At 44.8% G+C, this 16180-nt stretch overlaps 3 protein-coding genes and 1 non-coding gene across 7 annotated transcripts; 1 reads left to right on the forward strand and 3 right to left on the reverse strand.

Moving 5' to 3' along the window:
- Positions 1-4: 4 nt before the first annotated feature.
- Positions 5-5057, reverse strand: wdr12 (WD repeat domain 12). Its single transcript, XM_040186044.2, has 13 exons — positions 4758-5057; positions 4320-4414; positions 4056-4150; positions 3772-3878; positions 3168-3283; positions 2921-3075; positions 2573-2618; positions 2397-2482; positions 2179-2319; positions 1547-1652; positions 1301-1433; positions 932-1004; positions 5-832 (listed from the first exon to the last, which is right to left on the reverse strand). Exons 1-13 carry the CDS (start codon positions 4796-4798, stop codon positions 755-757), a joined length of 1272 nt encoding a protein of 423 aa, XP_040041978.2. The 5' UTR covers positions 4799-5057; the 3' UTR covers positions 5-754.
- Positions 5058-7324: 2267 nt separating this feature from the next.
- nop58 (NOP58 ribonucleoprotein homolog (yeast)) lies at positions 7325-12511 on the reverse strand. Of its 3 annotated transcripts, none has more exons than XM_078102371.1 (15): positions 11461-12511; positions 10871-10947; positions 10728-10780; positions 10471-10595; positions 10246-10382; positions 10085-10149; positions 9779-9913; positions 9472-9617; positions 9127-9253; positions 8779-8942; positions 8552-8686; positions 8267-8328; positions 8039-8184; positions 7832-7938; positions 7325-7729 (listed from the first exon to the last, which is right to left on the reverse strand). In XM_078102371.1, the coding sequence occupies exons 1-15, from the start codon at positions 11503-11505 to the stop codon at positions 7670-7672; spliced, it is 1584 nt and encodes a 527-aa protein (XP_077958497.1). In that variant the 5' UTR covers positions 11506-12511; the 3' UTR covers positions 7325-7669. The 3 variants fall into 3 exon arrangements, with proteins under 3 accessions (XP_077958497.1, XP_077958496.1, XP_077958495.1); XM_078102370.1 differs by having other exon boundaries at positions 7832-7941; XM_078102369.1 differs by having other exon boundaries at positions 7832-7944.
- On the reverse strand, positions 9347-9431 carry LOC120830240 (small nucleolar RNA SNORD11B). The gene has a single exon (XR_005713884.2). It is a non-coding gene; the product is annotated as a small nucleolar RNA SNORD11B (small nucleolar RNA).
- On the forward strand, positions 12001-16155 carry nufip1 (nuclear FMR1 interacting protein 1). 2 transcript variants are annotated; one of them, XM_040181167.2, is made up of 10 exons: positions 12001-12534; positions 13015-13088; positions 13182-13286; positions 13394-13456; positions 13545-13621; positions 13775-13867; positions 13990-14150; positions 14284-14418; positions 15090-15334; positions 15444-16155. In XM_040181167.2, the coding sequence occupies exons 1-10, from the start codon at positions 12303-12305 to the stop codon at positions 15933-15935; spliced, it is 1677 nt and encodes a 558-aa protein (XP_040037101.2). In that variant the 5' UTR covers positions 12001-12302; the 3' UTR covers positions 15936-16155. The 2 variants fall into 2 exon arrangements, with proteins under 2 accessions (XP_040037101.2, XP_040037193.2); XM_040181259.2 differs by having other exon boundaries at positions 12186-12534; positions 13185-13286.
- Positions 16156-16180: the final 25 nt, after the last annotated feature.

Here is a 16180-nt window from a genome sequence, read left to right on the forward strand (position 1 = left end):
CCGGTTGGAATATCTCGTAACTTGGGTTTAATGTTTTGCGGTTTTCACACCAGAAGAACACGTGGCAGATGAGCAGATGCGTGCGTGTGAAATCAATGAAAGCAGTGCTATCCACATTCACCGGGTTTTCAATGAAATCCTTACTTGGATATTGTGGTGAGCAAAAAAAAACCAAACTGAGTGACACATCTTCATTTTAATTCCTCTCTGATCAAACCGGTCTGAGGATAAAAGTTGTTCCCCAAAAGTTTTTTTTTTGCTAACCAAAAAAACAAAGACGTTGATAATGTACATTATTATACATTGTGAAGTATATCTGACACATAAACAATGATATCCCGTGACAATACAATTGTATACCAAACTATGATACACTTCCATCATCATTATTCGCAGTCATCAAACAAAGCGGGGGGTAAAGAAACAACCAATAACAATCTAATACAATACTTTAATAAAGTTTGAACCTTTTCTGGGCATTTCTCATTTGATCACTGTGGTTTTTGGCATCCTATAAGGGTAGTTCACTATTGCCATCATCAAAATATAACTAATCAACTATCTTGCAATAATGAATGAAACGTCAATAGAAGAGACATTTTAAGAGACAAAATTAATTTATAGTTTTTCTTGGGTGGGATGACAAAACAGTTGATAAGAAAATATGTGTCAAATTTGAGAGGGGCTAAAAACAAACGAATTGTCGCCTGTTACAACACTGATAATGTCCATCATTATGTCCTCGTCGTCCAACCTACGCGCCGGCATCCGTCGGACCGGCTGAGCATCTGTAGGTGTACAGTTTGTTATCTGCACCTCCACTCAGCATCAGCTGAAATAAAAGGAAAGAAAGTTACACATTGATTTCAGTGTTTTCCGACGCTGAATGTTCTTGCCGTTTGGGATCGTCTTTGTTAATAACAAATCTCACCCCGCTTTCTGTCCAGTCCACACAGAACACTTTGTCCTCGTGGGCTGCCAGGTCGTACAGAGGAGCCTTGCAGCTGGGAGACAGGGAAGAAACGTGTGAACTTCACTCGCCCAGAAAGGAGAAACACTTACCAACCTTCAGCACCAACAAAAGACAGATTTGCGTGGGTGTAGACTGAAGAGACTTTGTATGAACTCCATTTTATTCTGACAAAGACAGGAAGCCTCTTCAGACAGCGAGGAAGTAACCCGATATCCTGCTCCACCGAGGGCCTGACAAACAAACTGCCCCTTAAAGTCCTTGTGTAAATAAGTTACTGACTTCTTTGCAGAACACAAATCAAGTAACATATTGCCGTGCTTCACAGACCTTCTGGTGTCCCACAGTTTGACCAGGTTGTCAAGGGAACCGGAGACCAGCTGGTACTCGTGCGACGGCGCCCACTTCACGGCGGTGACCCAGCCGGTATGGGACGTCAGGGACAGCTGCACCAGCGAGCCGTCTGTAGGGCGGGGGGGGAAGAGACATTTGTAACGCAGGGGAAGGACGGCTGGGAGAGACGCCGGAAATCTCCCATGATGGAGTGAGGCCTCTATGATCGGAGCACAGCGGTACCTTTGGTTCGAGGGTCCCACAGTCTGATGTGCCGGTCGGTGCTGCCGGAGGCCAGCCGGCGACACAGAGGGGAGTAGGAAATACAGTTGAACACTTTGCTGCCCGTCTGTAGGAAGGATGACAACGTTGTTGTTGTTGTTATTAAAATAGGCAATGAAGAAAAAAAAACATCAAAATGTTGTTTCTCGCAATGTTACTAATATGCTGGGGTTTGGTGCGTTGTGCTTCATGATGTTCATTTCCTGTAACGTATAATTCAAATGTGACTATAGTCCAATATAAACAATATGTTTTATACACAGGGTAAAGGAAGCCGTTTAAACGCGGGGAAAATTGAGTTCCTTTACTGAGGAGGAGGCAACCTTTAGGTGGCCTTAAACGTGCATTCTCTCCACTGGCCATCAGGGGGCGATTGTGTCAAAGCCTGAGAAAATGACCCTACTTCTCAGATGTTATTTACCTCAGTAACTTTAACTCTTCAGTGTGTGCTTTTCTTTTGTTCGTATTGACCGTGTCGGCTTGAATCCCAAACTCAAGACTTCCAGACGGCGGCCTACTGGTCAACTACAAAAGTCCCTCTGACCATGTCCCCTTTTTACATACGGACCATGTCTGAAATGTGTTTCTCTCACCAACGTGGTCTTCATTCCTCCAGTCTCAATGTCCCATATGCGGATGGTGTGGTCCCATGATGCACTGCAAACTTCCTCACTGTCAGTCCACAGGACGGAGGACACTGCCTCGTTGTGTCCGGACAACGTCATCAGTGGGGTCTGAGGCATAAAACACACATTTTTTGTTTATGTCCCTTCACATATGCATTGACTTCTATGTGATATATTCCACTCACCCTGGTGAGGCCGAGCTGTTGAGTTTTCTGCTTCTTCCTCGGTCTGTCGGCGGGTTCTCCGACCACGTCCGCCTCATCCGTGGGCACTGCCGAGGGGGAGGAGGGCGGGATGTTGGTTGGAGATCGCTTGTCATTTAGTAATGCTCAACATGGATTCAGTTGCTGTGGCAACCTACCTGCCGACCAGATCTTCAACATTTTGTCCCAGGAGCCGCTGCAGAACTGTATGGGGAACCACACAATTGCTTCAACTGACAAATCCCTTATATTAGTCCCTCAATAAATACTGTATTGCATTTTAAAAAGATGATGAAGATGGAGAGTAGGATTTTGTAATTAAAAATGTATCAATTCATAAGACAAAAAAACCGTTTGTGTTTTGTAGCATTCTGGACCGTTCTGGGAATCACGACAGAACCCAAGAGAAAGTTTTGAATATTTCGGCCAAATTCGACTGTTCACAACCCGCATCCTACAAAGTCGCGGTCATTGTGCATCCGTCCACACCATCCGTCCGGTCTTACCCTTGAGCCGGTGGGGTCCGTAGCAACCGCGTCGACGCTCGCCGTGTGTCCCCTGCAGCAGTGTCGGGCTTTCACCTTGTTTTGCTCGGAGTTCCACTCCCACAGCAGGAGGGTCTGGTCCAGAGAGGCCGTGAGCAGCAGAGAGGTCAGACCGTCTGCGCGGAAACGTCAAAACACTGGTTTTTAGGAGAAGGCTGCCGTTATGCCGAGCCGAGCGCTTTGCCCGCCACTCCAACCCCACACGTACCTCTTTTCACCCAGGCCACGTCTTTCACCACTTCAGTGTGTCCGGCCACAGTGATCACTGCCTTGCCCTCCACAGACCAGATCCGGGCTGTCTTGTCATACGACCCTGTGAGGATCCTACAAACAATTTGTTTTAAATAAAAAAACAACAACATACGAATAGCACAAGGACAAGACTCAGTATATGTCATGTGATACTCTGCATGTGTAATTTTGTACAATCATTTTATAGGCTTTGATCTGGGTAACTAATCGTGTATTGACCCTTTCAATGATTGTCCTTCAGGATATTACATGTTGCAAATATTTCTCGGTTTGGGGCTAAATTTGTTCTAGTTTTTTCCTCTCAGGTCTCTTTTCTAAATGTTTTCAGCAATCTACTTATTTGTGTGTACCATTGCAATTAGGAGTCCATTAGCAGTTCTTGACATGCGTGTTTAGATCGGCCGTGACTTGGGAGAAGAAGCCCAAGCAAACATCAACAAAGAGAAAACGGCGTAACAGGACGCCCCTCTCCATTTTGTATGGGACATTTTCGTTGCCGGTGTAATGCTAATGGTAATACTTGAGATCACTTTGACAGTGTGGGGCGTGTGCCATCTTACCATTCAGCATCTGCATCCACGGCGCTAATCCAGTCATCGTGCATCATGCACTCCTCCGCCTCTGGTGCTGTGATCCGCTCAACGTACTCGATCTCCACCACGTCTTCCTGAAACACAGACGCATGAATATCAACACAATTCAGACGAGACGATTCAGTCCCCATTTGTGCTTCTGCTGGTTTAGTCTTAAATTCCCCCAAAACTCTTTCTCTTATGCCAATCTCTACTTCATTTTAAAATAAAGACTATGATGAAGTGGGGTCTGAGCGCGACGCTGATCGTACCGTTGATATGCCTTCGGTTTCCATGTGAGTGGCCAGCGACGTTCGCAGGAACTGACCCCTGACCAGGAAGTCGAACTCCACTTTGCTGTGAGACGCTGTGAAACAACAAGGTTTAAATTAAAGTTTCCTGTAGATCGATAGATGTACTTGCACGGATCTAAATTGTAATAACTCATAAAATTGATTTGAGTACCAATGGATCATCTGGATATATGAGAATTAATAATACATACATGTTATTGTTCAGTTATTGTTTATTCTTACCATTCTTGGCCTCCAGTAGCTTGTTGATGACATTGCTGAGTTCCAGCACTTCAGAGGCAGCAGGGATGGAGAATGGGACGTCATCTACAACATACCTGTACAGACAGGTGTGCTCTCAGGTTACACTGTAGGTTAACAACTTCAAAATACACACACCCACCAGTTACCGTATCACAAAACGGTGCAAATGGGGGTCGTTAGCATTAGCTAGCTAAATCAAATCAACTAACGTTAAGCTACGTTAGCTAAAAAAGGCTGCGACGTGCAAGAAGCGAACAGTTGAAAAGAGGCCAAGACTGAATGTATATTATACATGCGTAAGTAACTGTAAGATTAGTGTCTCACAGGCATGTAGTCAACATTAGTTTACTGTTAAACTACAGCTTGTTAGCAACCCGCTAGCAATCCCTCTACTTCTTGAAGGGAACATGAGCTTACCTTTTATTTTCCGTGAAGAACCTCGCTTGTAATTGTGACATTTTGGTAAATGTGTATATTTCCCCAACGTACCAAAAGCAATAGAAATCTGGGATATGGCTACCTAGTTAATCTGCTCCTTCATAACACGAACGACTCTCGTGCAGTGAAGCCATGTGGTACGAAAACGAGGAATTCCAGTCGAGTACGGTTAGTCAATCGATGATCCAGATCGACGCTCGTCTAGTAATGCCTGGCGTCAGCAGCGACCAACAACGCTGCCGGATAACGATACATTACACACGTGTGTCAAAATGAGTGTTTCTACCTAAATGCACTTCACGTGTCAAAATTAAAAGCAGTTATTATGGTGTGATGCGTGAAGAATGGACGCTTTCAGTGTTTCAATCCTTCCTTCCATTATGCAGTATTATCCTCCATAAACAGCTATCGTTGTGTAGCTGAAACTTGATTATATTTATCAATCAAACCAGACGAAAACTTTTTCTTAAGGGACATAAAATACTGGATGACCTGCAACTACAGCTATCTAATGATTGAATCACACTAGCTGGTATTTCCTTGCCCGCAGCACCACAGATATTTCAGATATATCTTTGCTGGAACTAACTCATACATGACATGTACATTACAAACACTTCCTTTTTCCATACATATAAATTCTGCATAATTTAGCTTCTCTGCACTGACTTCCTGTAAAATTCCATTTAAAATCCTAGTCCTAGTCTCAAAAAGTAGTCTGGGAGTCAAAGCCTTCAGTTTATCCAGCTCCTCTCATGTGAAAACACCTTCTGGTTTGCCTCTCTCATCTTTGTGCTGCATGTTTTAATAGATCATGGCTGTTAACTTGCCAACTCCGTGTTAACGTCTACTTTGACTGCCATAAACCTCATTGTGACACTCGACAGCCAACTCTCCCTGACTCCCAACATCACTGCGACAACACGATCCTGTAGATACACGCTCTACAACATCAGGAGAACACGTCCCCTTCTCACTCAGAAGGCAGCGCAGGTACTGATTCAGGCTCTTGTCATCTCACGCCTGGACTACTGCAACGCTCTCCTGGAAGGTCTCCTGCTACCGCCATTCGACCTCTGCAGCTCATCCAGAACGCAGCAGCTCGACTGGTCTTTAACCTTCCTAAATTCTCCCACACTCCTCCACTCCTCCGCCCTCTTCACTGGCTTCCAGTGGCTGCCCACATCCAGTTCAAAACATTGGTGCTCACGTACCGTGCTGTGAATGGATGGGGTCCAGCTTACATCCAGGACATGGTCAAACCCGACATCCCGACACGCACTCTCCGCTCTGCATCTGATAAACTGCTTGTTCCTCCTCACTGAGAGCAAAACACTCGACTAGATCTCGACTCTTTGCTGTCCTGCTCCGAAATGGTGGAACGAGCTCTGAAGACACCAGGACCACAGAGAGCCTTCACATCTTCAGACTAAAGACACACCTCTTCAGACTCTACCTCCACTAACACACTAACTGTAGCACTTAAAGTGTACTTGTAACGCCACTTATCTATAGCAAATTGTAATTTGGCTTATTTGAGGAAATTGCACTTGTTTCTTGTTCTTCTGAGTTTGTATCCCTGTGGTTGAATGCACTTATTGAAAGTCGCTTTGGATAAAAGCGTCAGCTAAATGACATGTAATGTAATATAATGGCTACACCTGGACGGTGGTCGTGCCTCCAGCTGTGGTCTTTTTGACACCCTGGGCAACTATTATAATTCCAAGCTACACTAACATGTTCATTCTGTACACATGACATCTATTACATGTATATATATATATATAAATATATCTGTCCATCCTGAGGGCAAGGAGCCCCGCCGGTTGCTCTCCCTATGTCCCGGATTTTATCTTATATTTTATTTCTCTTGCTCTATGTTGTCTTGTCAAACTGTCTGCTGTTATGCACCAACCACCAAGTGAAATTCCTTGTATGTCTGACATAAGAATTGTTTCCTGATTACTGATCTCATATCTGTTCACATTGTAGAGACCTCTGAGGCAGTTATGTTTTTGGAAATTCAAACTCAAGACTGTTAAATCCTTTTGGTAATGCAATGGTCTGTGTATATTGCAAATATTTACCCTAATTGGTTGTTGGAAAAACATGTTCAATATTAAGTCTGCGCTCTTTCGTAGAGGTACATGGTGCACCGGGTCACCTGATAATCACTGTTTGAGCGTCAATGGTTGTATTCTTGTGGTGCCAAAGATGATCGTTTACATACATATTCCTGCTCCAAAAGACCTTTGAGTAGGCTGGCACATGACTTGTGGAAACTGTCTATACATTAAATATGTTTTGATGATTTTACACTGGTTTTGGGTTAGAATGCTTAAAATATAAATCATTTGTCCATGAAACTGGGCTCCCTGTATGGAGTCTGCATGGTCTCCCAGTGTCTACGTGGGTTCTCTCACATTCAAATGACTATCCATGGCGTATTAAAACTTGTCTTACAATCAAATTCATGGATTAAATTGACTTGTTTGACCAGTTACCATCCACTGCAGTTTGAGTCCTTTATGAAATACTGAGCAAAATTGTAACAAAAGACGTTTATTACACCAGGGCTTTGTCACAATAGAAAGGGTGATTTTGCTGAATTTAATACATGTCTAATGCAAGTTTGTTTATATTTCAACCAAAAATGTCAAACCAGGATAGAACTTAGTAAGAAAAATATTTACATTTTCCACTTATTCAATAACTGGAAATCTACTGGTTTTAACCGCATATTGCGGACGTTTATTAAAAGCTGGATTTTTTTTAATGATCTATGGAAACGGGCAGCTATACAGCATTGCCCCTTTGATATAAATGTATGACACAAAAGTAAAAGGAGATAAAAACTAAACTAAAATGAAATATATACAGTCGCCACCATTTCAGTCATCATCTTCTTCCTCCTGGATTTTCTTTTTCTTCTTCTTTTTCTTTTCTGTTGACTGGAGAGACAAAAGAAGTCAACACAACGAATGCCGGCTCTATTCCAAACACAGGAAAGCTCGTCGGCATGCTGTGTGGACCAAGCTTTAACAGATCCCTACCTTTGTGACGGCTACCTCTTCCACTTCTGGTTCCTCCTCTTTCTTGACCTTTTTCTTCTTCTTTTTCTTGGGCGTCTGCTCTTCTGCCTCCTCCTCTTCTTCTTCTACTACTAAAAACACAGCGGGAGGGAAAACATGGTTAGCATCATAATCTCCATTTGTGAGTGGGTTGCCTCTGCATGGTATTTTTTTTTTTATTCTACCAACCTTCTTGTACGGTTTGCTTTTTTGCCTTTTTGGATTTGACTGCCGGTGTTACGGGCTCTTCAGCCTCCTCCATCTCCTCCAACTTCCTCTTCTTTGAGGTGGAGGGAATGGTGGAATCGCCAGACGGATCGTAAATTCTCACTTCACTGTGGAGAAACGAAAGGGTATTTAACGCCGTTCATGTTTGTATGTGGGGTTGTGTCAGGAAAGGATCCGTGGAGTATTTACCTCTTGTGCTGGTATTTGTCGGCCTTTGCCATTGCTTTGCCCGTTCCGCTGATTCGTCTGATCTGAGAGGAAAAAGCAATCGTTACGAAACATAACAGCATACTGCAGACATCCGATACCTAAATATTGACCAACCCGTTTGTAGGGCTGGTAATGTGACAATTTATTATCTTTCAATGGAATCATATTGTGATAAAATTATACAATGACATACGGTCTACAGCGACATTTGAGCCCCAAATCTGACTAAAGTAGGAGACATCTTTCTCTTGTAGTTACACTTACTCCTTTCTCCTCCAGATGGCGCAGCCTGATCTCCAGCTTCGCTCGGTTCTCCACTCCCATCTCTGCATTCGTGTCTTCTCCCAGGGCGTCGTAGCGAATGGCCAGCGCCGCTTTAGCTGCCAGCATTCTGGAGATCTGGATACATGAAGAAAGAAACACCCATGTTCATTCTCTAATCCCTGGACAGGATACATACGTAGTCCTGACACACGTTCTCCTGGACTTACCTTGCCCTTATTCTTAGCACTGGTCTGGCCCACCAGGGAGGCATGGTAGATGAGACCGTACTTGGGTGTGTCTTTGCGAGTCTTCAGGGCCCTGAACAGAGCCTTCTCTGCTCCGAGGATCTGCACGGTGGAGGCTGGATGCTTGGCCAGATTCAGAAGGGAACCTGGCAGCAATAGGAAAGACGAGTTAACGAGCGGCTCTCACCGGTGCCGGCTCGCTGGGCCGGTCTACACGAGCTCAGAAGAGGTAGTGACTTAAAAGCATCAGGCTTGTTCAGTGAAAGCGACATCATGTCGTCATCATCACCGCTCGGCAGGTTTTTATGCTGCCTTTCCTCCGAGACTCACCTGCATGCGAGATGAGACGGGCTCCGACCAGCTCTCCCACCATCACGGTCAGGTTGGGGGCGATGGCCGTCATTCGGTTCTTCAGGTAGTCGTACAGCTGAGTTCGGTACTCTGTGATATCAATCACCTGCAGAAAAGGAAAAAAAAAGAAAAGTATACGACATTACAACCGGTGGCAGGTTATTGGTCAGAGCGGTCGTGGAGACGAGAGCAGGAGCTGCGACTGTTCAGATGAGGTAGTGACTGAAAACCCACATGATTTGTTTCAGGGTAAAGACAGCAAGCCATTATCATCACAACGGTCGCCCGAGAGCTCAGATACTAAACCGTGAGAAAGAGACAAACCTGATCGCAGAGGTGCCTGATGTTGCCGATGTCCTGCTCAGACACTTCGGTTCCCATGGAGATCTCCGCAGCCAATTTGACCTCTGCCTCGATTTCCTCTGGGAGGATTTCTGACAGATCGGAGCCGGCAACGTTTGTGCGGTCACCTAGGAAACACGAGGGACATGTTGCATCAGACACTGGACACGGTTTGCCCCCATTAGTGACTCAGCGTAGCAGACTTTGTCATTTTCAATGCTTTAAATCCCCATAACGTTGCAGCTGTGCCATGCTCCTTTAACTAGTTAAATAGCGCAAATTATTTTACCTATTTTGCGTACAGCTTTGCAGTAGATCAAGTTGTCAGTCACAACCTTTCCCAACTCTGGAAAGTGCCATCCGTACCACTCTCTGCAGCGCATAATGTAGTTGTTTAGCTCCTTGTCCAGGTCATCCAAAAGAGCTGAAGAGACAACAGCAAGAAATATTGCATATTCAAATACACAACGTTCAGTCGACAATGAAGCTGACTGATAGTTGCCTTATTCCACTAACAAAGGATCTTTTCATTTAATAATAGAAGTGTGGTTGGTAAGTATTGTGCTTTTGATGCCTTATGAATAACACAACTTACAGATGGCCTGCACAATCATAGTGTCCACTTTGTCTGGACTGAACTTCAGCTTGTAGCGGGATAAACTGGAGAACATAGAAAAGAGTTCGAGTTATTTCAGACGTCGCACCGCATTTCAAATTCCTGTGCTCGCGTGTAAATTGCTGCTGTGGGCCACTTACCTGTGAGCTAATCCAAGGGACATGGCGCTAATCTCCTTGGGTGGGAGCCCAGTGATGAGGTTCTCCATCTGACCCCTGATGCACCTCATTAGCTCAGCCACAGTAGAGTTGTGGACACAGGTGAGGTCCATCTTTTCCTAAAAACAAACACCCCAGCCATTTAACATCAGGAACTCTGGTGACCTGATGAATTCTGTTGATTTGCGTAAAAATGTAGTTACTGACTTTAATGACACCACCAAGCTTTGCATCGCTGATGGCCAGCTGCTCGTGAGCATCCTTTGCCACGACCTTCTTCAACACTTTCTTCAAACTCTTGCCAATTTTCCCTTCGGTTAGGGCCGTGGCAGCTGGGGTTTGGAACACACATTAAAACATCAAAATAAGCAAATGGATAAACTCAGTTGAATATAACTAAGGTGGAATTGTTAACATCTGATTCATTCGTGTTAGTCTACTGTACTATTCGCAAATCACGTTACCTGCTAAGGCCTCTGTGGTGTCCTGAAACTTCTCAAAGTGCTTCAGTTTCACACTAATGGGGCACAAAAAACAGACATCAGACATCCAACGTGTCACACGAGTACACAGAATCACATGAGCTAACGTTAGATTCTGCACCTACATTTTGTTTGCCTTCTCGGGAGTTAAAAACTCCTTGTAGAGGCTGTCAACTTCTTGCAGCCTGGCTTCATCGAGGACCTAAAATAGAACAGATAATCAGTTTCATTCATTCGATTTTAAACAATGGTCTGGAAAGCACCTAAGAGGTCTTTAGATTTGTTGCTAAAATGATCCCCTCGGAAATTGGCAGTGATCATACATAGGCACGTATTTTTTTTTTAAATACTTTATGGATGTGAACGTTGTCTTGTGGGAAGCAAGACACGCTTAAATTCACTCAGCCTCTCCTTGCACACGTGGTTACGGGGCCTTCACACTGCCGAGCTGCTTAAGTTTAACGCTAAACGTCACGAAAACACTCATTGCGTCACAAGGAAAATGTTAAAAACTCCCGTTCACGTGTTCGAGTACCGACAAAAACATTACTGATTATATTTCACTACCGTTAACGTTACATACAAGTGAAGCGAGGTGCGCGTGGGTAGCTCGCCACGAGGCTAAGCTAACGCGGATTGCTAACGAGTAAAACACGTGAAAACGGAAAACACATTCATTCAGTACGTGACACGAGACAGAAGAGTATACAAATACCTTGAATATCGCGTATCCAGCGGCGGTCTCGAATAAAACGAGCATGTTGGCTGCAGCTCGGTTACTTTGCACAATCTTAGCAGCCTCTGAGTGGAGCGCGTGCGGGCTTCTGAGACTCCACGCCGCTGCGCCGAGAGGAGGGCACCAGGAAGCCGCTGGGTTGCCATTTCCCTCGATTCGATATCCCCCGAAATCACTGTAATGTTTTTTTTAGCTGATTTTGAAACAACCCAGTGTGGAATATGGTTTATAGCAAATATCCACTCAATGGGTATTTAATAATTTTAACCTGCATGTTGTATATGTTACAAAATAATTAACGCAAAGTAAAACAATCAGTGGATTGGGTGTCAGAAAACAAGCCACCTACCGTATGACATTAATTGCATGATTTATTTGGGGCGTGGGAGGGTCCAAGCAAATCGTGAGTCCAGTAACTTAATATATATATATGTATGTATTAAATAAATTCCACGCTGTTTTTTCTCCACAACCTGGCAACCTCAAATACGACAAGCTAAATCTCGCGAGAAACCTCCCACGCATACTGGCTTGGGGAAATACTACTTTTAATTAAACCTAAAACCCACAAAAGGGTTGTAAAGATCGTTGCAGAGGAGCACGGTTTATTCGACTTCGAGACAACTATAAGCTAGTGGATGGCGTTCATTTTATTCTTTTGGTTGTGTTCATCTGTTTTATGTACTTCCTGCTCGCGCGGAAGTGACGTATTTGAAACGCGAGCAAAACATGCACATGTGAGAGCAGCGCGGCAAGAAAAACCTACAATTACTTGAAATATACTTTATCGGCGTTGCGAAGAAAGGCCTCAAGCGCGAAGTATGAACGACCAGGGACACTACCCTCCGCCGGACTTCGGCTGCCCCCCCCCGGGTACCATCCCAGACCAGCAGCAGCACGCGAGCGGCTTCCACCCGAGCATGTGGAGCTGGGGCGACACGTCCTCCGAGCCCGTCTGGGACCACAGCGGCCAGGCCGGCTGGCAACACGGGGCCGCCGCGGGGTTTGGTTCCCCGCCGGGTCGTGGAAACTATGGACATAAACGTCCACACGGTGAGTTGTCTATTATGTGCAATGGTCATATTGAAAACACGGGGATCTGCAAATATCACATTTATATCCCAATCAAAAGGCAGTCTGGGTGTCAGCAATATCCCATTGGTCTTTAAGTGTTGTCTGTGTTAGTATTACAGGGTGCATTTGTTCCTGAAGTAATACAACTATGAGGAATGAATGTGTCTCCCATTATGACCATGTTAGTCGTGACTTTTCATAGACAAACCAATATTTTAAAACACTGTGGGGAATTATTAAAGGGATGATCCTGCAATTTATTGTCAAAAAATGAGACACACCAAGCCCAAGCTGAAATAACGCAGATGACTTCTCAATGACACCATCAGGGTCACGGGGGACCGGTTCTCCCCGTACTAAACCAAGCTTGATGTGTAAAACTGTCGGAGTTCCCCCAAGATTGAACAGGTGATGTTTTTTGTTACGCTGTCGTGCCTCTAACTTCACCCCTGTCTTCAGGTCAAAACTTTGGTCGCGGATGGCATCGAGGGGGGAGACAGGGTTACGGACCTCCCAACAATCATGGGAAAAAGGTACTTGGGACATCACCACTTAAATCATGACCTTGACTGCAGTAGCGTAGTGAGAATAAGTCCAGCTACAGCTGATCCTTTTGTAATCCACAGCAGAAAAACAAGAAAGAACCAGAGTATTCCTATTTTTGCGACACCTGTGACCGCGGCTTCAAAAACCAGGAGAAGTACGACGAGCATGTTTCTCAACATGTCAAGGTAATTTAATACACCTTTACAAAATGATACATTATACAGAGATTACTGTTTAGTTGCTGATTGTGTATACAATTCCATTGACTACCTCCATCAATTGTTTTTCGTAGTGTTCTGTGCTAGACTGCAGCTTCATGGCTCATGAAAAACTAGTCAGCATCCACTGGAAAAACGTAAGTGAAATAACTCTCTGTGAATCTGAAACTCTGTGTTTTCCTTTTGTCAATATATCAGTCGTTTTTTTTTTATGTCTAATCGTAGAACCATGCACCGGGCGCTAAAAGAATCAAGCTGGACACACCGGACGAGATCATGAAATGGAGAGACGAGAGGCGCAAGTCAGTATTCTGATTCCATTGTTATTTATCCCTGAACTACTTATTGTGTTGTGAGGTGATCCACATTTTCGATGTGGGGTTTGTACATAGATTGTGAATAAGATGCCTATTTGAAATAAGAAAAAACGCAATAATATTAATTTGACTTTACAGGAACTATCCAACACTTCAGAATATGGACAAGAGGAAGAAAGTGATGGCGGAGCGGGAGGAGTCGGGAGCCGTTCTGGAGACGGCTCAGTTTGGGTAAATGTACAAATGCATGGTGCCTTTTCTAGTGTTTTCTCTTGTCGTTAATAGTCAAGAGAATATTTTCACTTGCTTAGTGTATCCGCTCTAAATCCTAACCTTGAATATTTGACCCGCAGGCGGATGAGAGGCAGAGGGCGGGGCCGTGGCTGGGGGAACAGCGGGCGTCACCCTGGAGGCCCTCACCCATCCGACACCAGTGCCACGGGAGGACCTGCCCCCACCGCCCAGCCTCAGAGGGACAGAGATCCACTGGCAGCGCTGGCCAGCAGTGATCATGGTGAGTGACTCATCTGATGTGCAGAGCGCAGCCATCAAACGTAGGCAGTCAGCTATCCCCAAAAATATGTCATATAATGTGGAAATAACTTTACCGTAGAGGTAATTAATGTGTGTTTCTCGTGTGCATCAAGATTCCGACCGAGAGGACCCGGGCCCCGAGTCCAGGCCCGGCGGCATGGTCGTGGCTCCCAAAAAGATGAGCTCCGCTCTGGGCTCTCTGGTAGCCAACTATGGCTCCATGAGTGAAAGTGACGAGGAACCTGAAGGCAAGTTTAACGCCTCCCTAAAAACAGACCGTTAGTTATCGACGATCTCTCTGTCCGCCAGTGGGGGTGTGCTCACCTGTTGTGTGTGTGTGTGTGTGTGTGTGTGCGCATCGATGCGGAACTCATGCGTCAACGGCATGCGTGATACAGAGGTCAGGGGAGAGTTGTAGACGCGTGCCCATGTAGAGACAGAAATGACATGCCGTTGTGTAAATAAGATGCATAACACATTTAGTTTCTTTGCTAAAATAACAAGGTTTAGACCTGTCCTATGGGAAAGACTTAAATGACTTGTGATTGGGTGCCATCTGACAGTGTGCCGCCCCAATATAACTGTATAGAAAACTCTACAAGTTTATGTTATGTCTTCTTGCGCAGCAGTGTAATGTTCACAAATAACTACCACTTTGATGATTTTTGAAGTTTACAGACAGAAAAGATGGAAATTACACACATTTACCCGTGTTATTAACAACTGCAGTGAAACATCTCTGGTTATAACGTTTAATTTTCAGGCCCAGAGAAAGAATTATGGGGTTATTATGATATTAAACAATATTATAGTTAGACGTTTTGTGTTCATGGAAAGACGATATCCAAATTGGGATATAACATGTAACAGGAATAAAATACACTTAAAATCGATCATTATTCTTTTTCTTGTATTTCAGCCGTCCCTATTCAGAGAGCCAAAGACCTTGTGCAAGAAAACCAGGCTCTCCTAAACTCCAAACCACACGGGTTTCAGGACAGAGGGCCTTGTAGAGGCCCGGAAACCTCCTCGCAGGTTACACAGGCCCTTCACACTCCTAACGGCAGAAGAGGAAGAGGAAGAGGACGAGGGGGGCGAGGACGAGGAGGAAGGGGAGGACACCAAGACACGCCGCAGTCGCGTCGTCCCACTCTACTCGAGATGGTATTATTTCACAAACATTACACAGGATTCTAGATGACGGTAATGAAGTGATTATTTAAATGTAGACTATGCAGATAATGCAGCTTCTTTTTTCTTTCCCTCTGCTTAGTTACTGGCCTCAGATATCCGCCACGAGAGAAACGTCCTCCTGCAGTGCGTGCGCTACGTAGTCCGAAACAAGTTCTTTGGCCTGGAGAACGGACCTCAGGACCAGAGGGCGACAGAGGATAGGGTCACACCACTGATCTCAACCGGCGAGCGTGCAGAGAGGCAGGAACAGCCGTCGGCTAAAACCCCGGCTCGGTTTGCTCCTCCGCTTAGCGCGGCGAGAAGTTCAACAGATGATGGGTTTCAGGAGGACTTGGAAGCGAGTGCGGCTGTCGTAGTCGAGCCGTATCTGCACACGTGTACAGAACCGCGTGAGGATCGTCCCGTGAACTCGGCAGCAAGCGCGGAGCCGGCTGCCAGACGCTGCATCGGAAACGCCGAAGAGACCGCTGTGAGAGACGGCACCAATTCCACCGGCACTGATGAAACCAGATCTGCTTTTAATGCGTATGATGATGAAATATGGGAGAGCCCCGGTGCTCTTATGTCCTAGCAAATTATTAAAACAGTGTTTTTGTTGCAAGGCATGCAAGTGGGACATTTGTCTTTCAAAGGTTGATAATACTTGAAATTGTTATTTTTCAAGGACTATTATTTTTGATGTGATGTTAGTTTGCCTAACAAAATCAAGTTATATTTTTGTAACATGCTTTATTATGATTTTTTTTCCTGTTGAAATAAATGATATAATCTTGATCAACCAACTGTAAAAATGTTTGTTCTATATTATACGCTTCA

The sequence above is a fragment of the Gasterosteus aculeatus genome, chromosome 1 (genome assembly GCF_964276395.1).
Source record: "Gasterosteus aculeatus chromosome 1, fGasAcu3.hap1.1, whole genome shotgun sequence".
Lineage (NCBI taxonomy): Eukaryota > Metazoa > Chordata > Actinopteri > Perciformes > Gasterosteidae > Gasterosteus > Gasterosteus aculeatus.